This window comes from Entelurus aequoreus, linkage group LG25, assembly GCF_033978785.1.
Source record: "Entelurus aequoreus isolate RoL-2023_Sb linkage group LG25, RoL_Eaeq_v1.1, whole genome shotgun sequence".
Taxonomy (NCBI): domain Eukaryota; kingdom Metazoa; phylum Chordata; class Actinopteri; order Syngnathiformes; family Syngnathidae; genus Entelurus; species Entelurus aequoreus.
This window is the reverse complement of record NC_084755.1, coordinates 11,632,695-11,660,606: the sequence shown is the minus strand read 5'-3', so window position 1 is coordinate 11,660,606 and position 27,912 is coordinate 11,632,695. Positions and strand designations below refer to the sequence as shown.

General features: G+C 39.4%; 1 protein-coding gene across 1 annotated transcript in view; it reads left to right on the top strand.

Annotated features, from left to right (window-relative positions):
• The first annotated feature begins 14,843 nt into the window (after positions 1-14,843).
• Positions 14,844-27,912, top strand: part of LOC133642981 (BAH and coiled-coil domain-containing protein 1) — a 93,975-nt gene continuing 80,906 nt past the window's right edge. Inside the window, exons 1-2 of the mRNA XM_062037404.1 lie at positions 14,844-14,904; positions 16,033-16,215. Of these exons, the coding sequence (XP_061893388.1) occupies positions 14,844-14,904; positions 16,033-16,215 (244 nt within the window). The remainder of the gene's footprint in view (positions 14,905-16,032; positions 16,216-27,912) is intronic.

The window sequence follows — 27,912 nt, the reverse complement described above, 5'->3', positions numbered from 1 at the left end:
TCTCTTTTGTTCCCATGACAACTGGGCCTTTATCCTCCCTGCCTGCTGCTCACTGTGAGCGATCCACGGGGGCCTCCAGTCCAGCTCTGTATGAATATGTGCGATGTTGTGAACAAACCGGTCTCCATTGTCATCGCATCGTACATCCAGTCAACAGCCCGACCTACGGAGACTCGCTTTGGACGCGCTGTACACCACTCGCACTGGAGAAACCCGAAACCACAGCAGCGAAGTGTCAGTATCCACTTGGAATGGTTCAACCGCTCAGCTGTTATTGTCTAAATGGCGAAATCAGTGAATACCAAGATAATTGCGCCTTGCCCTACAGTCGATGCATGGTGGTGGTCGCGTCACGGTCTGGGGCTGCAGGAATGCTGGTGAGATTTGGGCAACTGTGGTTCAATGAGGTTCATCCTGAAGTGGAGCATGATCTCCACCCATGCGAAAGTGCACACAATTGGGATGTTCACTGTGAGGTGTACTCACTTGTGTGGCCAGCAAATTACACAATAATAGCTGTGGCAACTCCTTTTCAGCGGATAGTAAATCTGCACTGTTTCACAAGTTGTACACTGACGACTCTTAAGTAGAGATGTCCGATAATATCGGGCTGCCGATATTATCGGCCGATAAATGCTTTAAAATGCAATGTCGGAAATTATCTATATCGGTTTCAAAAAGTAAAAATTATGACTTTTTAAAACGCCGCTGTACGGAGTGGTACACGGACGTAGGGAGAAGTACAGAGCGCCAATAAACCGTGCCGGCCCAATCACATAATGCCTACGACTTTTCACACACACAAGTGAATGCAAGGCATTTTTGGTCAACAGCCATACAGGTCACACTGAGGGTAGCCGTATAAATAACTTTAACACTGTTACAAATATACGCCACACTGTGAACCCACACCAAACAAGAATGACAAACACATGTCGGGAGAACATCCGCACCGTAACACAACATAAACGCAACAGAACAAATACCCAGAACCCCTTGCAGCACTAACTCTTCCCTAACGCAGTGGTTCTTAACCTTGTTGGAGGTAACGAACCCCACCAGTTTCATATGCGCATTCACCGAACCCTTCTTTAGTGAAAAATAAAATGATGTTTTTTCAAATTCAAATGTTTTGGTAACACTTTGGTATGGGGAACATATTTTAAGTAACAAAGACTTAATTTAGAGTTTTTTGGTTAGGGTAAGGGTTAGAGGGTTAGGGCCAGGGTTAGAGGGTTAGGGTTATAATAAGGCCATGCCGAATAAGGCATTAATAAGTAATTCATAATGACTAGTTAAGAGCCAATATGTTACTAATTTGCATGTTAATAAGCAACTAATTAATGGTGAATATGTTCCCCATACTAAAGTGTTACCATGTTTTTTTACTGGTGCACAAAATGAACCGTGCATGAACATCACCTTGTCCAAAGAACAAAACCAACACAGTGCATAAACTCACAACAAATTACACACCTGCAAATCAGTCTGACTTCTGCTGTTGCCGTATCCGTAAAATGTCGATAAGGAGACGTTTTTATTTACACGATGAGTCGGGTGTGTCTTGACCTCCGCTGAACCCCTGAGCCCGACTCACCGAACCCCTTGGGTTCGATCGCACCCAGGTTAAGAACCACTGCCCTAATATGTGTGTGTGTGTTACGGACAGCAAAACCCTGTCTGTCTGTTATTTCACTTTACCTTTTTCTGTGATGATTGAGCTGTGTTGAAGCAGCAAAAAAGGACATTATGTTAAATAAAGAATTTCTGTCTCTGATAGTTGATATAATAATGTAAGTGCATCATTAACCCTACATGAACTCCATGGTGTTCAGGGATGAATAGTCTCTCCTATTGCTATTGTACCATTTTTTTCAGCTATAGTTACATTAATCATTAGTAATGCAGCAGCCTAGTTTTGAATGGCAGGGTCCCTGCTGTCACATGTTGATAAAAATATAACATTTGCATAATAAAAATCAACTACAGGCTTCCCAAATGCTGTAATAAATTAAGCATGATGAGTTGACTTGAAACTGTTTAATGTTGCACTTTTTATATGTAGAAGAAAAGTTTTGTCATTTTATTTAATCCGAGCAACACCTTGAGGCAGTTTAATGTTGATTAACGTGGGCAGAATTATTATAGTGTTCCCAATGTTAAAAGGATAAACCCATTGTTTACAAATTTGGTAAATAAATAACCAAAACATTTGTATTTTGTTGTTTTCTTACTGTACCGAAAATGAACCGAACCGTGACCTCTAAACCGAGGTACGTACCGAACCGAAATTTTTGTGTACCGATACACCCCTAATATATCGGTATCGGTTGATATCGGAATCGGTAATTAAGAGTTGGACAATATTGGACTATCGGATATCGGCAAAAAAGCCATTATCGGACATCTCTACTCTTGAGTATATCCAAGATTCATTTCTTCATGAGAAGACTCAATAAAACGCCTGCTAAAAAGTTAAGGCTGTACTCACTTTTGTGAGATACTGTACATATGACTTAGGATGGCTCAGAAAGGGAGGCATGTACACACCATGCCAATGTTCCCTTCCGCCTTAATTCCCTAATAGGATTGTTCTCCATCACTGTGAGGGATCGGCACCAAATCAGTGCCTATACAAGTGCACCGCTGGCACCTGTCAGAATCAGAGCTCAAACATAGATCTATAAGGTGTCAGAATTCTACTGAATTAGCAAACAGATGTGTAAAGTACCAAGTTCTGATGGTCTCCACTACACTAGGGTCCCAGGTTATCCAGGGTAAATCCCACCTAACCTTATCCTTGTCCACACACACACAATGGTCGATTAAGACCCCCTCCGCAACGCGACCTAATACGCATGCACGGAAAATGCGCATGTCATAGTCACCTCCGGTGTTGCTTTGTGTGCAAGTCCTTAAATTAAATGTAACTTATCTGAACAATATCCAGTGTTGTGGTATTTCAATTAACTGGAATCCAGTGTGCGGTGTGGCCCTATTGTAGTGAATCACACCCGAGACATCATAAATTAATCAAATCTTTAATGGACACCTGAAAGTAAACAATGTGATAAAGAACATTTTACATCAATCAATCTAGGGATCTAGATATCTGGTCAGGACACTCCTCACTCTTTTGCCTTCACCTTCGTTGTCCATTCGTTTTTGGTGACTTTATATACTCTGGACCTAGACGTTGAGTCCGCGACATACATGGCGGACATTAACTGATACAGTCTGCTTTGCCCGTCCGAATGCATTCGATGTTTTCCGTAGTCTTCCCTCGTCAGCCAGGGAATAATACAAAGCACACGCAAAATTTTTTATTACATCCACGGCAGCCCGTATTCCCGTTGTCTCCCATTCGACAAATGGACAAAGTTTTTCGGTAAGTAGAATCACAGCTGACCTAGACATTGGAAAGTTCTCTTGGCGTCTGAAAAGTGTTGTATCCCAAATAACTGCAATGGCTTTCTCTTAAGGTATTCATGTGTGATTTCCACAAGCGTTTGTACATGTAGAGGAAGGAGATACACGGGCATGTCTGGATCTTTCTGGTGTTTACCGCCGGGTGGAAACAGGTTGTTACGAAGCTGGCTGTGGCGCGTTCTTTCTGACGTCACTTCCTGTGTGGGGCTCTGTCTTTCTGGCGTCACTTCCTCTCCGAAACTCAGTTTGTAAACGATAGATGAGTCCATACAAAGCTAAGAGCCGGAGATTCAAGAAATACACGGCGCACTTACCCGTGTAAAATATGATCCAAGGAGGGGGACCTTAAAACCCTCTAAGACCCAAATATAGAAAAACCTAAAAAAATATATATTTGACCTTTATTTGACAAAACATTTTATGTATGTTTTTATAGAAATGTTGTAATATTGCAACATTGGGCTTTGATGGGAGCAGAATTTCTGTATTTGTACTCACGTTGTCTAAACAACTAAGGGTTCATTTGCAGGGTTGATTGCTTACTTAGCCCCATAACGGTATAATAATCACACATTAGTTATATTTTTATGAAGTCATTTATTACAAATATAAAAAATATGAAACAAGATGCAACTCTTAAAAAACGCTTTTCCCCCCTCTTTATTTTCTTTTCATGACATTGGTAATGAAGATTTTGATTGGTGGTGAAAGTCCTAAAAACAGTCCCTGTTTGTAAAACATCTGTAGAATGTATACTATCCATGTATAGAGAAAATACTTCAGGCAGTGATGTAGTGGAGGGAATACAACCTGTTTGAGCCCACTGCAACAAGCCAGCTATTTGACTACCACATTCACCCAATGTTGTATAATTGCAACAATTATATAACAAGCTCTAAATGAAATTTGATGCATCTGTTCCACAATAACTACATATGTACATGCTCTAGACATTGTAATAACAACCAAAAAATATATAAAATACATTTTAATTACTTGAATCTGATGAATCCAGTCCAATGAAACAAATAGATTTTGTTCGAAGGAAACCTTGAGAGGTTGTGTGAGTTCATGGCCAGAAGGCGTGACTTATAAACAAATGTACGATCCAATAGCCCTGTGAGACTGAACAATAGGACCCAATGACTATGTAAATGTGGTAAAAAAAATAAAAAAATATATAACAGATTGTTTTTTAGGATGGTTAAAGGTAGCGTTGTAATTTTACAACAAGGGGTGTTACAGGGTTAAACGATGGTTTAGTGTGGCTGAAACGATGCTTCGGCTAAATAATTATTGGTCGAAGGAGTTATCCGGCTTAATGTAGACAAGGCCTAGTTCCTGTTTGGCTCACAAACCTGCAGCCTCAACACGGTAAGGAGAGCTTGGACCATGCAGTCTCTCGCCAACACCTCAGATTCATTAAGCTTCAAACTGTCACAGAGGTTAGCAGATCCCAGAGGACGCTGACGTAAGTGACATGATGAGAATTGAACCATTCAGGGCTATACTACGTCTAGATTTGAGGACAGAGCGTCACAATCCAGATTGGGTTAATAGAGAGAGTCACATCCTGCTGTTCCTCCTCCTTTCTCGATATCTAGACACCTCCTTTCCATGTTTTGCACCCTTGTCTTCCTACCAGAGACACCTCTCCCCCTTGTTGTGCACCGAAAAAGGCTTTGCTGTCACTCTCAATGTCTCTCTAACCCTTTCTTTCTCTCCGGGGCGACATTGTTAATAATGTAGGAGGATTAGCTGATTTATGTGAGCCGCAGGCACCGAGGAGGCTAGGCTTGGGTACCTGGAGGGGAAAATAAGGCAGAAACCAGGGCGGGATGGTGTATATACGGTGAATGGCAGTGTTGTACCAGGACTTTCCGGGTGTCTGAATGATGGGGGCTGGATGCGTGCTTGCCTGGAAACTATGCTAGCCTTAATCCATCCCCCACTGTCCTCAAACCCCCCCCTCGACACATCCCTGTCGTCTTCTGAGGTCTGACAGGATCGTACCGCAGGCACATGAGGTGGAACCAGAGACGGAGGCGATAAGGTAGAAACTAGAAAAGTGAAGGACACTGCAGCGTGTCAGCAGGCTGAATCACAATAGCCTCTTATATATCCTGCGAAATATGACAATAAACTGCTTTGCCTTTCACACAGAATCCAGACAATATGGGATATTGTGCAGTGAGTTTGTAACTATACACGCCTGTCCTGGGATTTTGACATTTGCTTTGACACGGACATCCTGCCTCTGTCACGGTTGTGATACTACCTCAAAAGGCATAATATTAGTGGTACGTTCCCCTCATTTGGCGCCAGAAGGCAGAAAAAATCTTGGTAAAAAGAGCTGTTTGCAAAGATATGACCAATATTGCTTCAGTAGCCATTTGCATATAATATACAACAAACATGTTGGCAAATTAGCAATAAATAGGTGAGGCAATTCCTGAAGGAATTGCGTGTGAATGTTCCAATGCTGAAGTTGAACTGAAATCCTGGAAATGTTTTAAAATTGTTGAAGTAAAGCACATCATTCCCAAACAGGCTGAATATTTTTGAAGTTGGAACAGTTTTAATCAGATGAAAAATGTGGGAAACTTTGAAGAATGTCCTATTGATATCAATGGGAATGTCCAAAAAATTTGGGAATTTCGGGAAAAGCGGGAATATTTTTTTTTTAAATGGTAAAAAAATTGAATGGTTGAAATGGTTGGTGTTGAAATTCTTCAAATTGGTCGAGAAATGTTGAAGTAGTAACATGTTGAATTGAGAAATGGTATTACGGAATTCCTAGAATTTCGGGAAAACCGGGAATTTTTCCAGTTAAAAAAACAACTACATTTTTTGTCCTAATTAGGAGGAATGTTTTGACAGTGGAAAGGTTGCAGTGGGTTGAAAAATGTGGGAGGAGTGAAGTCGCCAGAAAAAAGGGTGGAAATAGGGCTTTGGGAATTGTCGAACTTTGAAGAATGACTTATTGATTTCAACGGGAATGTTCAAATAATCTAGGAATTTCAGGAAAATAGGGATTTTTTTTTTAAAATGGTAAAAAACTTGAACGGTCTGAATGAGTTGAAATGGTTGGTGTTGACATTTTTCAAATTGGTCGAGAAATGTTGAAGTAGTAACATGTTGATTTGAGAAATGGTATTACGGATTCCTAGAATTTCGGGAAAACCGGGAATTTTTCCAGTTCAAAAAACAACTCAATTTTTTGTCCTAATTAGGAGGAATGTTTTGACGGTGGAAAGGTTGCAGTGGGTTGAAAAATGTTGGAGGAGTGAAGTCGCCAGAAAAGAGGGTGGAAATAGGGCTTTGGGAATTGTCGAACTTTAAAGAATGACTTATTGATTTCAACGGGAATGTTCAAATAATCTGGGAATTTCGGGAAAATAGGGATTTTTTTTTAAATTGGTAAAAAACTTGAACGGTCTGAATGAGTTGAAATGGTTGGTGTTGACATTTTCCAAATCGGCCGAGAAATGTTGAAGTAGTAACATGTTGAATTGAGAAATGGTATTACGGAATTCTTAGAATATCGGGAAAACCGTGAATTTTTCCAGTTAAAAAAACTACTCTGTTTTGTGTCCTAATTAGGAGGAATGTTTTGACAGTGGAAAGGTTGCAGTGGGTTGAAAAATGTGGGAGGAGTAAAGTCGCCAGGAAAAAGGGTGGAAATAGGGCTTTGGGGATTCTGGAACTTTGAAGAATGACCTATTGATTTCAATGGGAATGTTCAAATAATTTGGGAATTTCGGGAAAATAGGCTCCAGCACCCCCCGTGACCCCGATAGGGACAAGCGGTAGAAAATGGATGGATGGATAGGGAATTTTTTTTTAAATGGTAAAAAACTTGATTGGTCTGAATGAGTTGAAATGGTTGGTGTTGACATTTTTCAAATTGGTCGAGAAATGTTGAAGTAGTAACATGTTGAATTGAGAAATGGTATTACGGAATTCCTGGAATATCGGGAAAACCGGGAATTTTTCTAGTTCAAAAAACAACTCCGTTTTTTTGTCATAATTAGGAGGAATGTTTTGACGGTGGAACGGTTGCAGTGGGTTGAAAAATGTGGGAGGAGTGAAGTCGCCAGAAAAAAGGGTGGAAATAGGGCTTTGGGAATTGTGGAACTTTGAAGAATGTCCTATTGATTTCCATGGGAATGTCCAAATAATTTGGGATTTTGGGAAAAGCGGGAATTTTTTTTAAAATGGTAAAAAACTTGATGGGTCTGAATGCGTTGAAATGGTTGGTGTTGACATTTTCCGAATCGGTCGAGAAATGTTGAAGTAGTAACATGTTGAATTGAGAAATGGTAATACGGAATTTCGGGAAAACCGGGAATTTTTCCAGTTCAAAAAACAACTCCGTTTTTTGTCCTGATTAAGAGGAATGTTTTGACGGTGGAAAGGTTGCAGTGGGTTGAAAAATGTGGGAGGAATAGTCGCCAGAAAAAAGGTTGGAAATAGGGGTTTGGGAATTCTGGAACTTTGAAGAATGTCCCATTGATTTCAATAGGAATGTTCAAATAATCTGGGAATTTTGGGAAAATAGGGATTTTTTTTTAAAATGGTAAAAAACTTGAACGGTCTGAATGAGTTGAAATGGTTGGTGTTGACATTTTCCGAATCGGCCGAGAAATGTTGAAGTAGTAACATGTTGAATTGAGAAATGGTATTACGGAATTCCTAGAATATCGGGAAAACCGTGAATTTTTCCAGTTCAAAAAACTACTCTGTTTTTTGTCCTAATTAGGAGGAATGTTTTGACGGTGGAAAGGTTGCAGTGGGTTGAAAATGTGGGAGGAGTAAAGTCGCCAGAAAAAAGGGTGGAAATAGGGCTTTGGGGATTCTGGAACTTTGAAGAATGACCTAATGATTTCAATGGGAATGTTCAAATAATTTGGGAATTTCGGGAAAATAGGGATTTTTTTTTAAAATGGTAAAAAACTTGAACGGTCTGAATGAGTTGAAATGGTTGGTGTTGACATTTTTCAAATTGGTCGAGAAATGTTGAAGTAGTAACATGTTGAATTGAGAAATGGTATTACGGAATTCCTAGAATATCGGGAAAACCGTGAATTTTTCCAGTTCAAAAAACAACTCCGTTTTTTGTCCGGATTAAGAGGAATGTTTTGACGGTGGAAAGGTTGCAGTGGGTTGAAAAATGTGGGAGGAATAGTCGCCAGAAAAAAGGTTGGAAATAGGGGTTTGGGAATTCTGGAACTTTGAAGAATGTCCCATTGATTTCAATAGGAATGTTCAAATAATCTGGGAATTTCGGGAAAATAGGGATTTTTTTTTAAAATGGTAAAAAACTTGAACGGTCTGAATGAGTTGAAATGGTTGGTGTTGACATTTTCCGAATCGGCCGAGAAATGTTGAAGTAGTAACATGTTGAATTGAGAAATGGTATTACGGAATTCCTAGAATATCGGGAAAACCGTGAATTTTTCCAGTTCAAAAAACAACTCCGTTTTTTGTCCGGATTAAGAGGAATGTTTTGACGGTGGAAAGGTTGCAGTGGGTTGAAAAATGTGGGAGGAATAGTCGCCAGAAAAAAGGTTGGAAATAGGGGTTTGGGAATTCTGGAACTTTGAAGAATGTCCCATTGATTTCAATAGGAATGTTCAAATAATCTGGGAATTTCGGGAAAATAGGGATTTTTTTTTAAAATGGTAAAAAACTTGAACGGTCTGAATGAGTTGAAATGGTTGGTGTTGACATTTTCCGAATCGGCCGAGAAATGTTGAAGTAGTAACATGTTGAATTGAGAAATGGTATTACGGAATTCCTAGAATATCGGGAAAACCGTGAATTTTTCCAGTTCAAAAAACTACTCTGTTTTTTGTCCTAATTAGGAGGAATGTTTTGACAGTGGAAAGGTTGCAGTGGGTTGAAAAATGTGGGAGGAGTAAAGTCGCCAGAAAAAAGGGTGGAAATAGGGCTTTGGGGATTCTGGAACTTTGAAGAATGACCTATTGATTTCAATGGGAATGTTCAAATAATTTGGGAATTTCGGGAAAATAGGCTCCAGCACCCCCCGTGACCCCGATAGGGACAAGCGGTAGAAAATGGATGGATGGATAGGGAATTTTTTTTTAAATGGTAAAAAACTTGATTGGTCTGAATGAGTTGAAATGGTTGGTGTTGACATTTTTCAAATTGGTCGAGAAATGTTGAAGTAGTAACATGTTGAATTGAGAAATGGTATTACGGAATTCCTAGAATTTCGGGAAAACCGGGAATTTTTCCAGTTCAAAAAACAACTCCGTTTTTTGTCCTGATTAAGAGGAATGTTTTGACGGTGGAAAGGTTGCAGTGGGTTGAAAAATGTGGGAGGAATAGTCGCCAGAAAAAAGGGTGGAAATAGGGGTTTGGGAATTCTGGAACTTTGAAGAATGTCCCATTGATTTCAATAGAAATGTTCAAATAATTTGGGGATTTTGGGAAAATAGGGAATTTTTAAAAAAATGGTCAAAAACTTGATTGGTCTGAATGAGTTGAAATGTTTGGTGTTGAAATTTTTCGAATCGGTCGAGAAATGTTGAAGTAGTAACATGTTGAATTGAGAATTGGTATTACGGAATTTCGGGAAAACCGGGAATTTTTCCAGTTCAAAAAACAACTCTGTTTTTTTGTCCTGATTAAGAGGAATGTTTTGACGGTGGAACGGTTGCAGTGGGTTGACAAATGTCGGAGGAGTAGTCGCCAGAAAAAAGGGTGGAAATAGGACTTTGGAAAACCAGGAATTCTGGAAAATCCTGGAATTTTTTTGAACTGGGAAAACAGGTAGTTTGAATTTCCAGGATGGTGAAATGTGTTGAAGGTGCAATGGTTTGAAAAAAATGGCCAATTCATTTTGAATGGGGAAAAATATCCCAGAATTCTGGGAAATCTGGGAATTTTTTGGGAATTTTTCAAAGGAAAGCCCGCGATTCCCGAACAGGCTGAACAGTTTGAAGTTGGAACGGTTTGAATGGGATGAAAAATATGGAAGGTAGAGCGCGCCAAAATCTGGAGAAGAAGAAGAAGTTGAATAATAAATAGATGAATTTTGGTGTAGAAAACCATATGTGTGAATGCTTTGGAGCATTCACACAATTACGAAATAAAAACCTATAGATCGGTCAAATATAAAACAAAAAATAGTCAAAGTGCAACCTCTAATCTAGCATAGTTCCATAGATATGCATTCAGTTGTGATTGATGTTTTTTTACATGCCCATGGTTTAATAGTATTGTTGATCTTCTGTCTATCCTTCCAGTCAGGGGTTTATTTATTTTGTTTCTATCTGCATTTCAGCCCGATGCTATCACGTTAGCTCCGTAGCTAAAGTGTTTCGCCGATGTATTGTCGTGGAGATAAAAGTCACTGTGAATGTCCATTTTGCGTCCTCGACTCTCATTTTCAAGAGGATATAGTATCCGAGGTGGTTTAAAATACAAATCCGTGATCCACAATAGAAAAAGGAGAAAGTGTGGAATCCAATGAACCCTTGTACCAAAGTTACGGTCAGAGCGAAAAAAGATACGTCCTGCACTGCACTCTAGTCCTTCACTCTCACTTTCCTCATCCACGAATCTTTCATCCTCGCTCAAATTAATGGGGTAATCGTCGCTTTCTCGGTCCGAATCTCTCTCGCTGCATTGTAAACAGTAGGGAAATGTGAGCAGCCCTTCCAGGCAAGGCTTTTTTTTATCAGCGACCAAAAGTTGCGAACTTTATCGTCGTCGTTCTCTACTAAATCCTTTCAGCAAAAATATGGCAATATCGCGAAATGATCAAGTATGACACATAGAATGGATCTGCTATCCCCGTTTAAATAAAACAATTTCATTTCAGTAGGCCTTTAAGTTCCAGCATGTGGCCCCCGAGCCTTAATTTGCCCAGGTCTGGTTTAAAGTCATATCCAACAATTGCGACAACGACTTTTTACTGTCAACTGAGTTTCGTTTTTTAATGATTTCTGCTGGTGGTGTTGCCTCCGGATTTTTCCAACGCAAAAAAATGTGCCTCGGCTCATAAAAGGTTGAAAAACACTGCTCTGCATATCCAAGACACTTTGTGGTAGTGTGACTAAGGCGGGGGTTGGGTGCGAACATGGCACTCGTGCAGTAACGGCAATGCAATTTAAAACGCTTCTTAACGAGTGTGTTTTTCCCCGGAAATGCATAATAGACAATCAGGCCCCAAGTCTAGTCCGTGTACAGCATTGTTACAAATGGTCAATTACTCATCATATAGTCTTGTTAAACACACAGTAGCCAGGGATAGATTGCTCTGCTGGTGCAATCATTATAATGGGGAACAAAGGGGAGAGTCGGGAAGGAGCAATAGTCATTATTAATAGCCATGCCGCGTAATGTCATACCAATAGCAATATGTTGTAGCAAATAAGTCCCGTTTTTTTTTTTTTGGTGACGTTAAACTACAGTAGTCTGCAAGCTTACATAATAATTTTACTAAAAAAAAAAAACATCAAAGCTTGTGAAAAAAATAACAATATAGAACCAGCAGAAGATGCAGAGGAGATAAAAAAAACAAAACTGCAACACAGCATTATCCTGATTGCACTCTTGATAAAACATTTGTTGTGGCGCCACGCTGATTAAAAATTAGCATCGAGCCTCATCTGGAAGTCATTTCAAGAGCAACAATCACAGGAATTGTTACTTGTTCCTAAACGGAAAAAAATAAACAGACATGCTCACCCAAAACCGAGGACCGGGGACTCGAATTGGGTCATTCCTTATTAGGGATGGTGTATTGTTTAGAGTTGCAAAGAATATTCCATTAAATCAATTCATTTGATTCGAAAAAAGCTTTGATTTATATTATTGTGGAGGACAGCTTTGTTCATGGTTCAAACAGCGATTTATTTTTCCATAAATGTTTTTTCTCCATCATCAGTGCGTCTTGCTCCCCAACCACCATCAACGACACTCCCTTCTCCTTCCCGACCGCCTCCTTTAACAGAGCGACAGGTGATCAGACAAACACTCACACCGGTGTCATCTACGCACCTGCCGCTAATCTCGAGGCCGGTCCTGACACGCCCTGCTTCTCCGCAGGCCCGCCGGCCACGCCCCCCCCCACAATTATGTAGCTTTGATTTATCGTTAAAATTATTGTAAATAATACACATTTATAACAACCAAACAGCATGGAGTGCTCAATCAATCAATCTATGTTTATTTATATAGCCCTAAATCACAAGTGTCTCAAAGGGCTGCACAAGCCACAACGACATCCTCGGTTCAGAGCCCACATAAGGGCAAGGAAAAACTCACAACCCAGTGGTTTAACATGTTCTATCTACACTTCGGTTAAAATGTAATAATCACTTATTCTTCTCTTCTTTGATACTTTACATTAGTTTTGGACGATACCACACATGTGGGTATCAATCCGATACCAAGTAGTTACAGGGGGATGTCGATGAGAATGACCATGAGAAACCTTGGAGAAGACCGCAGATGGGACTTAAATGCTTGTACTGAGGTAGCATCTCTAACTGGCATTCCATAGTACTGGAGCCCCAATAGAAAACACTCTATAGCCCGCAGACTTTGCTCGGAATTTTTTATCCGCAGACACTGTTTCCATACGGCTGCTGAAATCACGTGCACATGAGAGCACTGGTGTGTGGGAGCGGAGAGTTGTCTTTAGTTTGAAAAAGTTTCAATGCAAACATGTTAAATGTGAATTGGTCTGCATTTGAACTGATACTAGCACCAAGACAATGCTGGTGTTTAAACAGTGGCTGAACCGCTAAAGTACATAAACAAAGGAAAAACATGCACATTTTGGTCAACAAAAAAACAACAACTTTGCATACCAGTAATTAAAATACTTCAAATATGTAAATTAAATCAAAAATCAAATCAAATAAAATCAAACTGTATTCATTAGAGATGTCCGATAATGGCTTTTTTGCCGAAATCCAATATTCCGATATTGTCCAACTCTTAATTACCAATTCCGATACCAACCGTGGAATTAATACATTATTATGCCTAATTTTGTTGTGATGCCCCGCTGGATGCATTAAACAATGTAACAAGGTTTTCCAAAATAAATCAACTCAAGTTATGGAAAAAAACATGCCAACATGGCACTGCCATATTTATTATTGAAGTCACAAAGTGCATTATTTTTTTTTAACATGCCTCAAAGCAGCAGCTTGGAATTTGGGACATGCTCTCCCTTAGAGAGCATGAGGAGGTTGAGGTGGGTGGGGTTGGGGGTAGCGGGTGGGTGCTGCAAGGGGTTCTGGGTATTTGTTCTGTTGTGTTTATGTTGTGTAACGGTGCGGATGTTCTCCCGAAATGTGTTTGTCATTCTTGTTTGGTGTGGGTTCACAGTGTGGCGCATATTTGTAACAGTGTTAAAGTTGTTTATACGGTCACCCTCAGTGTGACCTGTATGGCTGTTGACCAAGTATGCGTGGCATTCACTTGTGTGTGTGAAAAGCCGTAGATATTATGTGATTGGGCCGGCACGCTGTTTGTATGTGAGAATATACTTATTTTAAGGTATTTTTGGGTTCGTTGAGGTTAGCTAATTTTACTTGTTTTGGAAAGTCTTGACAAGCTGAATTTTCTTGTTCTTTTGGCAGATAATTTTGCTTAGTTCAAATAAAATACCCCTATTTTTTTTTTTTTTTTTTTAAATTGTTTTTGAACACTGACTTTTTGCAGTGTGAGCTCCTGAGAGCGGCCCATTCTTTCACAAATGTTTGTAGAAGCAGTCTCCATGCCTACACTGCAAAAAGTCAGTGTTCAAAAACAAGAAAAAAATATACAAAAATTAGGGGTATTTGATTTGAATTAAGCAAAATTATTTGCCAATAGAACAAGAAAATTCGGCTTGTCAAGACTTTCCAAAACAAGTCAAATTAGCTAACCCCAATGAACCCAAAAATACCTTAAAATAAGTATATTCTCACTAATAACAACTGTACTACTATATGAGTACCTATTTTCTATTGTTTCATTGAAAATAAAACAGCAAAGTCCATTTGGCTGTCATCTCACCCCCCGCGACCCCAAAAAGGGACAAGCGGTAGAAAATGGATGGATGGATGTTTTAATTATGAGACACAATTGTGTCAAAGTCATGTTTTTTTTTTCATGCTTGAAATACGTAATTATTACTTTAAAAAAGTAGTTGTATACTTGTTGTCATGTCTGTGTGATCATGTTTTGTTTTGGTTATGTTCGGTTTGGTTTTTGGTCCTTTCGTGCACTCTTCTTGTTTTTTTTCCATGACAATCCCTTAGTTTTCACTTGTCCTCATGTCACGCACCTGTCACTAATCATGTCACTGTTATTTAAGCCTGTCTTTTTCTGTTGATCGTCCTGGTGACATTATCCTTACTAACTCTGTTTTGCTTCTGACACCCATGCTACTTCTGTACCTCCATGCTACCTTTGAAATCCATGCCATAGTTCCCTGCGTTCCAAGTAAGTTTGTGTTTATTGTTCATAGTTTTTTTTCCCAAGTGCTCGTTTGTGTTTCATTAGTCGAGTTTGTTCTCCGCCATTGTGCGCGCCTTTTGTTTGCACCTTTTTTTTGTAGTTTAGAGTTAAAAATAAATCATGTCTTTACCTTCACGCCATGTCCAGTCCAACTTTACTTGCATCTCGGGAAAACAAACAACCCATAGTCCAAGTCTTGACACTTGTGAGTGTTGATGACACAGCTTACTGAGATCATTTAGGACCAAAACCCTTAAAACAAGTAAAACACTCTAACATAAAATCTGCTTAGTGAGAATAATTATCTTATTAGACAGAAAATAAGCAAATATCACCCTTATTTGAGATATTTAATCTTACTTAGATTTCAGTTTTTGCAGTGTAAGTGCTTGATTTTATACAACTGTGCGTTACCTAATCCGGGCCAAGTGATTAGGACACCTGATTCTGATGATTTGGATGGGTGGCCAAATACTTTTGGCAATATAGCGTATATCGAATATCCAGTTTAAGTAAAAAATATATTGAGATATACTTTTTTGTCCATATCGCCCAGCCCTAGGTGCCAGGGAAGATCCACATTTGTAATTTGAGTCTTAAGAGCAAATTGTCTTTAAAGAACAGTGGCGGTTGGAACAATCTTTAAAAAAGGTATGGGCCGTTTTAGGATGACATAACTTGGGCTCGGAGAGCTGATACGCTCTGATAAAATCAAGAGGGAAGAAAAATGTCTAAATTTAACTCAAGTTGAAAAAAAGTATGATTCCCACTGTGAAATGGGAAGATGGAGAGAACTGGAACAGAGCGATGAGGAAGATTGAGGGTGGATGGAGAGCAGAGGATAATGGATGGAGGACACACGAGGGAGCAGAAAGTGTGTGAGAGCGATAGGGGAGGGAGCCTGGAAAAGTGTGCTCAGCTGTGAGATGTGTCCACAGGGAGAGGACCAGGACTCTTCTGTCAGAGTGTGACGCTCTCACACATGCATTCATTCATTCACCCCCTCCCAGGGGGCAGCATTCAAAATTTCAAGTGTAATGATTCCGGAAACGCTTTTTGAATCAACGTGTCATTGTTTGTGTTTTCTAACCGTGTTTTCTCTCCACCTCGCAGGAAGTGGATTGATGGGAAACTCCTCCGCCTCCTTCATGGGGACCTTCCTGGCCAGTAGTCTGGGCTCACCGCCGTCGCACCCGTCACACCATTCCCGGCCGCCCTCCTCGCCTTCCTCGCCCTCCTTCCGAGGTGGACCCCATTCCGGCGCCTCGCAAATATGGTTCTCCCATTCCCATGAAGGTATCTCATTGCACACTTGGACGAGCGTAGCCGCACAACCGGTGGCTAGTTTGGGTGGTTTAAATGAGTTCAAATATACCTACAAACGAGGCATAATGATGCAATATGTACATACAGCTAGCCTAAATAGCATGTTAGCATTGATTAGCTCATACTTGCCAACCTTGAGACCTCTAATATCGGGAGGTGGGGGGTGGGGGGGAGGAGGGGCGTGGTTTGGGGCGTGGTTATTTACAGCTAGAATTCACTAACTCGAGTATTTCATATATATTTCATATATATATATATATATATATATATATATATATATATATATATATATATATATATATATATGTATGAAATACTTGACTTTCAGTGAATTCTAGCTATATATATATATATATATATATTTATTTTATTTACATAGAAAAAAATAAAAAATACTTGAATTTCAGTGTTCTGGTGGCTATCCATTAGATGGCAATATTGTCCTGTTTAACTTCTCCGTTCATGATGAGTATATCATTTCGGCCACCGTGTTCAATGGAGAAGTCTGTTCTACAAAGTTTACAGGCAACATACACCTTCCCCTTCGAACTGTCCTGGATGAACTGAAATTCTTGTTTCCATTCGTTTTGGAACTTGCAAGTGTATTTCTTCATCTTGCTCGTCGACGGCGTCGCCATGCCTGTAATTTCCTCGTTCTTCTGCTTCGTCTCCTTGTTGTGTGCGCAGTTGTGCACTCTACTCTCTAAAAGCCCTAGATGTTATGACGTCATTGGGCAGGCAAGCTGTTTATATTGTGGGAAAGCGGACGTGAGAACAGGCTGTCCCCACTCAGTCTCAGGTCCGCATTGAGCTGGAGGGGGCGTGGCCTCCAGCTCCGGCTGAATACCGGGAGTTTGTCGGGAGAAAATCTCTGCCGGGAGGTTGTCGGGAGAGGCGCTGAATACCGGGATTCTCCCGCTAAAAACGGGAGGGTTGGCAAGTATGGATTAGCTTGCAGTCATGCACTGACCAAATATGCCTGATGAGCACTCCAACAAGTCCATAATATCAACAAAGCTCACCTTTGTGCATTCACGCACAGTATAAAATGTTTGGTGGACAAAATGAGACAAAGAAGGAGTGGCATAAAACACGTCTTTCTGTGGCAGATTGGAGAAATTTGTACATGTAAACAAACTCCCTCCGAGGTGGACCCCATTCCGGCGCCTCGCAAATATGGTTCTCCCATTCCCATGAAGGTATCTCAAAAAGAAAGAAAAATAGCTCAACGTACAACAATGGTGCCCATTACGTTGATTGTTACCTACTAGTCCAGGTGTCGGCAACCCAAAATTTTGAAAGAGCCATATTGGACCAAAAATACAAGAAAATAATCTGGTTGAACCCGCAAAGTGCAATAACATAAGTGGTATAATGTAGGCAACACATGATGTAAGTGTCTTAATTAGCTATAATAGCCTCAAAATGACTATGTGTCGCAGGATGACCCAAGTTTTCGTTGATAGAAATGTTTCAAATGTAATATTTATTCTACACATTTTTGCAAAATTGCAAAACATTAGTAAAACTTCTCAGAGGGTGAGATAACTCCTGGAAATTACTGGCTCACAATGGCCAAAGGTATAGATGTGTGTGTTCAAGTTTAAGTAAAGGGCAGGCTGTCTTCTTCTTGTGGATTAATTACAATCTTTAACGTTTGCTGTGGTCTGGAACAACATGGCACACAAACAACTATCAGAAATGCAGCCAATATTGCATACAGATGTGTCATGAGACATGCAAATATAAATTAAATACACATACGACAGTAAATGTAATTAAATATACCTACAAACGAGGCATAATGATGCAATATGTACATACAGCTAGCCTAACTAACATGTTAGCATTGATTAGCTTGCAGTCATGCACTGACCAAATATGCCTGATGAGCACTCCAACAAGTCAATAACATCAACAAAGCTCACCTTTGTGCATTCGCGCACAGTATAAAACGTTTGGTGGACAAAATGAGACAAAGAAGGAGTGGCATTAAACACGTCTTTGGAGAAATTTGTACATGTAAACAAACTCCCTCCGAGGTAGAACCCATTCCGGCGCCTCGCAAATATGGTTCTCCCATTCCCATGAAGGTATCTCATTGCACACTAGGACGAGCAAAGCAGCACAACCGGTGGCTAGTTTGGGTGGTGCAGTGCTTCTCAATTATTTCCTCTGCATAATAAGACAAAAAAAGAAAGAAAAATAGATCAACTTGGAACAATGGTGCCCATTACGTTGATTGTTACCTACTAGTCCAGGGGTCGGCAACCCAACATTTTGAAAGAGCCATATTGGACCAAAAATACAAGAAAATAATCTGTCTGAAGCCGCAAAGTGCAATAACATAAGTGTTATAATGTAGGCAACACATGATGTAAGTGTCTTAATTAGTTTAATTAATCAAAATGACAATGTGTCGCAGGCTAACGCAAATCTTCGTTGACAGAAATTTTGAAATGTAATATTTATTCTGCACATTTTTACAAAATTGTAAAACATTAGTAAAACTTCTCAGAGGGTGAGATAACTCCTGGAAATTACTGGCTCAGAATGGCCAAAGGTATAGATGTGTGTGTTCAAGTTAAAGGAAAGGGCAGGTTGTCTTCTTCTTGTGGATTTATTCCAATCTTTAACGTTTGCTGTGGTCTGGAACAACATGGCACACAAACAACTGCATTGGAAATGCAGCCAATGTTACATACAGATAATGTGTCATGAGACATGCAAATATAAATTAAATACACATAAGACAGTAAAGGATATTAAATGAGCTCAAATATACCTACAAACGAGGCATAACGATGCAACATGTACATACAGCTAGCCTACCTAGCATGTTAGCATCGATTAGCTTGCAGTCATGCACTGACCAAATATGCCTGATGAGCACTCTAACAAGTCAATAACATCAACAAAGCTCACCTTTGTGCATTCGCGCACAGTACAAAACATTTGGTGGACAAAATAAGACAAAGAAGGAGTGGCATTAAACACGTCTTTGGAGAAATTTGTACATGTAAAAAAACTCCCTCCGAGGTGGACCTCATTCCGGCGCCTCGCAAATATGGTTCTCCCATTCCCATGAAGGTATCTCATTGCACACTAGGACGAGCAAAGCCGCACAACCGGTGGCTAGTTTGGGTGGTGCAGTGCTTCTCAATTATTTCCTCTGCATAATAAGACAAAAAAAGAAAGAAAAATAGATCAACTTGGAACAATGGTGCCCATTACGTTTAATGTTACCTACTAGTCCAGGGGTCGGCAACCCAACATTTTGAAAGAGCCATATTGGACCAAAAATACAAGAAAATAATCTGTCTGAAGCCGCAAAGTGCAATAACATAAGTGTTATAATGTAGGCAACACATGATGTAAGTGTCTTAATTAGTTTAATTAATCAAAATGACAATGTGTCGCAGGCTAACGCAAATCTTCGTTGACAGAAATTTTGAAATGTAATATTTATTCTGCACATTTTTACAAAATTGTAAAACATTAGTAAAACTTCTCAGAGGGTGAGATAACTCCTGGAAATTACTGGCTCAGAATGGCCAAAGGTATAGATGTGTGTGTCCAAGTTAAAGGAAAGGGCAGGTTGTCTTCTTCTTGTGGATTTATTCCAATCTTTAAAGTTTGCTGTGGTCTGGAACAACATGGCACACAAACAACTATCGGAAATGCAGCCAATGTTACATACAGATAATGTGTCATGAGACATGCAAATATAAATTAAATACACATAAGACAGTAAAGGAAATTAAATTAGATCAAATATACCTACAAACGAGGCATAATGATGTAACATGTACATACAGCTAGCCTAACTAGCATGTTAGCATCAATTAGCTTGCAGTCATGCACTGACCAAATATGCCTAATTAGCAGTCCAACAAGTCAATAACATCAACAAAGCGCACTTTTGTGCGTTCACGCACAGTATAAAACGTTTGGTGGACAAAATGAGACAAAGAAGGAGTGGCATAAAACACGTCTTTCTGTGGCAGATCGGAGAAAGTTGTACATGTAAACAAACTACAATGAGTTCAAGGACCGCCAACATTAGTAGGACAAAACAGCGCTCACCAAATACTCTCATCAGTGAAGCATGTTTGATATAAACAGTGGGATTTCTGTTTGTGTCGTGTTTGTCCTCTTACAGAAACCATATTAAAACCAAAAAATACCGCAGGCTCAGTGTGGACCAGAAGAGTGTGCACAAGTCTCATTGTACGTATGAAAATGCACCCCTAAGGACCTTCCTCCCATCTGATGTTCTAATCCTGGCTAGCTTTGGTATTGTTATGGTTCTTCTTTGGCGAGCTTTCCATCAAAAGTACATGTTGGAACCATCAGGCACCCACCCTTACATTTCAGCCACCAAAAATAGCTCCATCATGTTTGCAACAGGAAAAGCTCGTGCCACAGTTTTTCTGGCCGAGTCAAAAGTTCAGCCAGGGAATCTTTGTGGTCCTCTTGTCAGCTGGAATGTCACAGGAGGCGTAAATCCGGGGCCAGTAAAAAAAAAATAAAAAAATAAAAAAAAGTTTCTGTGATTGTAGAGCGTTCAGCTGGTGTTGCCTCCCTAAAACATGGTCACACACATGTGACACGTGCACAGTGAATGAAAACACACATGCTTGCCTTTTTTTTTTTTTTTTTTTTTTTTTTTTTTTTAAGACCAAGTGCTTCAAGAGTAGTCCATTTGTTCAAATGCAATAAAGAATATAAATAACATTTTAACTTTTAGTGTTCGAATTGTTACATGCAAGTTGAGAAAAAGAAGTTAACCACTAAAATAACCAACAACTTTAAATTAAATCATTGCCAGAGGGTGGATTAGTCTGTCTTCCTGGGAGGTCAGTCTTTTTACATCAAAACAGAGCAAAGTGCTGTTGATTATGTTGTTCTTTTATTATTGATTTTGAATATAATTGATTTTTGGATATAATCATTCTTTGTGCACCACTTTTTACCACTACAATACCACCATCACATGGTAACTTTAATTTCTGTGTCTAGGATAGTGTTGTTCCGATACCAATATTTTGGTACCGGTACCAAAATTATTTTGATACTTTTTGGTACTTTTCTAAATAAAAGGGACCACAATAAATTGCATTATTGGCTTTGTTTTAACAACCAATCTTATGTTACATTAAAACATACACTACCGTTCAAAAGTTTGGGGTCACATTGAAATGTCCTTATTTTTGAAGGAAAAGCACTGCACTTTTCAATGAAAATAACTTTAAACTAGTCTTAACTTGAAAGAAATACACTCTATACATTGCTAATGTGGTAAATGACTATTCTAGCTGCAAATGTCTGGTTTTTGGTGCAATATCTACATAGGTGTATAGAGGCCCATTTCCAGCAACTATCACTCCAGTGTTCTAATGGTACAATGTGTTTGCTCATTGGCTCAGAAGGATAATTGATGATTAGAAAACCCTTGTGCAATCATGTTCACATATCTGAAAACAGTTTAGCTCGTTACAGAAGCTACAAAACTGACCTTCCTTTGAGCAGATTGAGTTTCTGGAGCATCACATTTGTGGGGTCAATTAAACGCTCAAAATGGCCAGAAAAAGAGAACTTTCATCTGAAACTCGACAGTCTATTCTTGTTCTTAGAAATGAAGGCTATTCCACAAAATTCTTTGGGTGACCCCAAACTTTTGAACGGTAGTGTATGTTTTTTTTTTGCAAGTTTGTCCTTAAATAAAATAGTGAACATACAAGACAACTTGTCTTTTAGTAGTAAGTAAACAAACAAAGGCTCCTAATTTAGTCCCGCTGACATATGCAGTAACATATTGTGTCATTTATCATTCTATTATTTTATTTCTATTAAGTATTAGAAAAATAAATATTAATCGACTTGTTCATTGATTGTTAATATCTGCTTACTTTCTCTTTTAACATGTTCTATCTACACTTCCGTTAAAATGTAATAATCACTTATTCTTCTGTTGTTTGGATGCTTTACATTAGTTTTGGATGATATCACAAATGTGGGTATCAATCCGATACCAAGTCGTTACAGGATCGTACATTGGTCATATTCAAAGTCCTCATGTGTGCAGGGACATATTTCCTGAGTTTATAAACATAATATAAATTCTAAAAAAAAACGAAAGGAGACTTTGTGTGATTTCTTCTGGGGGCTACAATATATTAACCTGACTCTCGCCAGCTCCACACAAGGATCTGGGCTCGAAGGCATTGCAAACTTTAATTTGGTTGCAAGTAAAAAAAACCAAAAACATATTTTGAAGGTGTAACGGTACACAAAAATTTCGGTTCGGTACGTACCTCGGTTTAGAGGTCACAATTCCGTTCATTTTGGGTACAGTAAGAAAACAACAAAATATAAATGTTTTGGTTATTTATTTACCAAATTTGTAAACAATGGCTTTATCCTTTTAACATTGGGAACACTATAATAATTCTGCCCACGTTAATCAACATTAAACTGCCTCAAGGTGTTGCTCAGATTAAATACAATGACAAAACTTTTCTTCTACATATAAAAATTGCAACATTAAACAGTTTCAAGTCAACTCATCATGCTTAATTTAAGCATTACATTAAGGGGAAACCCTGTATGTATATGTATAAATAATCGATGTACAATCAAATTGTAGCCCCTGAATTATAATCGCAGTCAAATTGTGAGGTGCCCAAAAATTTCTGACAACACATAGATTTTTCAGCTGTTTTTTTTTTTATCCAAGATCGATGCAATTCCATTTTATTACTTACTACCGTATTTTCCAGACTATAAGCAGTGTTTCCCACACATTCATTTATTTGTGGCGGCCCGCCACGAAAAAATTACGTCCGCCACAAATTAAAAAAAAAAAAAAAAAAAATTAAAAAAAAAATATATATATATATATATATATATATATATATATATATATATTTTTAAATTTATTTATTTATTTATTTTTTTTGTCCTGTCCAGCTTCTCAGGCAAATCATATAGTTGATGTAGATGCCCATATAGGCTGTTCAGATTTACTTTACAAAAGAGAAGTGTAGGATACTTCTCTTGTTGCCTTATTTGTATTTGACCACTACTGTTTTCTGTTTATTTGTTACTGACTGTGGCAGGACACCTCTGCCTCTGTTTCACTTTATGTTGCTGGTAAATAATATGGTTGTAGTAGTAGGCTAAAGTTAAATGATTTAGTATGCACTAATTAAAGGGGCAGAGCTTTAAGAGACATTTTAGCTTTTATATTTTATAAGATATATTTTTTGTAAGAACCACAATTAATTAATATATTTCAGTGAATAACTTATTGTTCAAATCTGTATATAAATATAAAAAAACAAAGTTTTAAAATAGGCCATTCATTGAAGGTGCGCCTTATAATGCGGTGCGCCTTATATATGAACAAAGTTTTAAAATAGGCCATTCATTGAAGGTGCGCCTTATAATCCGGTGCGCCTTATACATGAAAAAAGATCAAAAATAGACCATTCATCGGCGGTCCGCCCTATGGTCCAGAAAATACTGTAATATACTGTATTTTCCGCACTATAAGGCACCCCTAGAAACCTCCAATTTTCTCAAAAGCTGACAGTGCGCCTTATAATCCGCCTTATAATATATATGGACCAATATTGAGCCACAAGAGGTCTTGCAACTACGGGATGCATAACGTAACCCCAGCCTCTACTGTAGCGTCTATTCTATGCGCCTTATAATTTGGTGCGCCTTATATATGAACAAAGTTTTAAAATATGCCATTCATTGAAGGTGCGCCTTATAATGCGGTGCGCCTTATACATGAAAAAAGATAAAAAATAGACCATTCATCGGCGGTCCGCCCTGTGGTCCAGAATCCAATTTTCTCAAAAGCTGACAGTGCGCCTTATAATCCGCCTTATAATATATATGGACCAATATTGAGCCACAACAGGTCTCGCAACTACGGGATGCATAACGTAACCCCAGCCTCTACTGTAGCGTATATTCTATGCGCCTTATAATGCTGTGCGCCTTATATATGAACAAAGTTTTAAAATAGGCCATTCATTGAAGGTGCGCCTTATAATGCGGTGCGCCTTATATATGAACAAAGTTTTAAAATAGGCCATTCATTGAAGGTGCGCCTTATAATCCGGTGCGCCTTGTACATGAAAAAAGATCAAAAATAGACCATTCATCGGCGGTCCGCCCTATGGTCCAGAAAATACTATAATATACTGTATTTTCCGCACTATAATGCGGCCCTAAAAAAACCCACCAATTTTCTCAAAAGCTGACAGTGCACCTTATAATCCGCCTTATAATATATATGGACCAATATTGAGCCACAACAGGTCTCGCAACTACGGGATGCATAACGTAACCCCAGCCTCTACTGTAGCGTCTATTCTATGCGCCTTATAATGTGGTGCGCCTTATATATGAACAAAGTTTTGAAATAGGCCATTCATTGAAGGTGCGCCTTATAATGCGGTGCGCCTTATATATGAACACAGTTTTAAAATAGGCCATTCATTGAAGGTGTGCCTTATAATCCGGTGCGCCTTATACATGAAAAAAGATCAAAAATAGACCATTCATCGGCGGTCCGCCCTATGGTCCAGAAAATACTGTAATATACTGTATTTTCCGCACTATAAGGCGCCCCTAGAAACCTCCAATTTTCTCAAAAGCTGACAGTGCGCCTTATATACGGACCAATGTTGAGCCACAACAGGTCTCGCGACTACGGGATGCATAACGTAACCCCAGCCTCTACTGTAGCGTCTATTCTATGCGCCTTATAATGCGGTGCGCCTTATATATGAACAAAGTTTTAAAATAGGCCATTCATTGAAGGTGCGCTTATAATGCGGTGCGCCTTATATATGAACAAAGTTTTAAAATAGGCCATTCATTGAAGGTGCGCCTTATAATCCGGTGCGCCTTATACATGAAAAAAGATCAAAAATAGACCATTCATCGGCGGTCCGCCCTATGGTCCAGAAAATACTGTAACATACCGTATTTTCCGCACTATAAGGCGCCCCTAGAAACCTCCAATTTTCTCAAAAGCTGACAGTGCGCCTTATAATCCGCCTTATAATATATATGGACCAATATTGAGCCACAACAGGTCTCGCAACTACGGGATGCATAACGTAACCCCAGCCTCTACTGTGGCGTCTATTCTATGCGCCTTATAATGCGGTGCGCCTTATATATGAACAAAGTTTTAAAATATGCCATTCATTGAAGGTGCGCCTTATAATGCGGTGCGCCTTATACATGAAAAAAGATAAAAAATAGACCATTCATCGGCGGTCCGCCCTGTGGTCCAGAATCCAATTTTCTCAAAAGCTGACAGTGCGCCTTATATATGGACCAATATTGAGCCACAACAGGTCTCGCAACTACGGGATGCATAACGTAACCCCAACCTCTACTGTAGCGTCTATTCTATGCGCCTTATAATGCGGTGCGCCTTATATATGAACAAAGTTTCAAAATAGGCCATTCATTGAAGGTGCGCCTTATAGTGCTGCAAATACGGTACTTCATCAAATGAGTATTCACAGTTGTTTTAACTGCATTTATTTAGTGACATTGTGTCTTACTGGATTCCCTTGTGTGTTCAAACCACTGCGCCGGCGTTTGGAGCCAAAAGAGTTGATGCTATAGTTACGCATAAGGCGCACGCTCCAAAACATTTTCCCTCAAAATGAACATCAGAGTTCCTTTCCACCAGTTTGACTGCCCAAGACATTGGATTCCTGTGGAAAAGCAGACTAATATTAATAAGAGTGATGATAACAATGCCAAGCCTAATAAAAGTAATGGAGGCGATTATGAGTAGGATTATTACTCAGTAGGCAATGGAGGCCATTATCTGTATTGCGGTTTAATAGCATATAACGCACTAAGGGTATGATTGAATCCAGACTGTTCATCAACCACATTCAGCTGTTCTCTCCTCAAGATAATTGCATATTGTCTTTTTTTCGTGTGCCTGTTTTGCATAAAAAGCAAGTCGTCAGAACGAGCGGAACAATTACCCGCAATGATGCCTGCGCTCTGCGGGTACGGGCAAGACCTCTACCAGCAGCAGAGAAGGCACTTTAAAGATCCTCCCTGCATTGCTCCCTTCTTTTTTTAAATTTGTATTATAGTGTCTTTTTATTCAAATGTGAGCTCGCTTTAGGAGCCTTTAAAGGCCTACTGAAAGCCACTACTACCGACCACGCAGTCTGATAGTTTATATATCAATGATGAAATCTTAACATTGAACTATTAGGCACCCCTAGAAACCTCCAATTTTCTCAAAAGCTGACAGTGCGCCTTATAATCCGCCTTATAATATATATGGACCAATATTGAGCCACAACAGGTCTCGCAACTACGGGGTGCATAACGTAACCCCAGCCTCTATTGTAGCGTCTATTCTATGCGCCTTATAATGCGGTGCGCCTTATATATGAACAAAGTTTTAAAATAGGCCATTCATTGTAGGTGCGCCTTATAATGCGGTGCGCCTTATATATGAACAAAGTTTTAAAATAGGCCATTCATTGAAGGTGCGCCTTATAATCCGGTGCGCCTTGTACATGAAAAAAGATCAAAAATAGACCATTCATCGGCGGTCCGCCCTATGGTCCAGAAAATACTATAATATACTGTATTTTCCGCACTATAATGCGCCCCTAAAAAAACCCACCAATTTTCTCAAATGCTGACAGTGCGCCTTATAATCCGCCTTATAATATATATGGACCAATATTGAGCCACAACAGGTCTCGCGACTACGGGAAGCATAACGTAACCCCAGCCTCTACTGTAGCGTCTATTCTATGCGGTGCGCCTTATATGTGAACAAAGTTTTAAAATAGGCCATTCATTGAAGGTGCGCCTTATAATGCGGTGCGCCTTATATATGAACAAAGTTTTAAAATAGGCCATTCATTGAAGGTGCGCCTTATAATCCGGTGCGCCCTATACATGAAAAAAGATCAAAAATAGATTATTTTTTTAAATTTTTTATTATAGTGTCTTTTTATTCAAATGTGAGCTCGCTTTAGGAGCCTTTAAAGGCCTACTGAAAGCCACTACTACCGACCACGCAGTCTGATAGTTTATATATCAATGATGCATGCCAATACGGCCGGGTTAACTTATAAAGTGCAATTTTAAAATTCCCGCCACACTTCCGGTTGAAAAACTCCTTTGGATATGATTTATGCGTGTGACGTCACAAAATGCACGGAAGTGTTCGGGCCCTATTGGACACAATACACAAAGCTCTGTTTTCTTCGACAAAATTCCACAGTATTCTGGACATCTGTGTTGGTGAATCTTTTACAATTTGTTTAATGAACAATGGAGGCTGCAAAGAAGAACGTTGTAGGTGGGATCGATCGGTGTCTTAGCGGCTAAGTACAATACTTACAGCAACACAACAAGGACTACTTACCCTGATAGAAGACGCCTAGCCGATGCTTGCCGCCAAACCCACGGATGAAGTCCTTCGTCGCGCCGTCGATCGCTGGAACGCAGGTGAGCACGGCTGTTGATGGGAAGATGAGGGCTGGCTGGCGTAGGTGGAGCGCTAATGTTTTATCATAGTTCTGTGAGTTCCAGTTGCTAAGTTGCTAAATTAGCCTTAGCGTCGTTAGCAACAGCATTGTT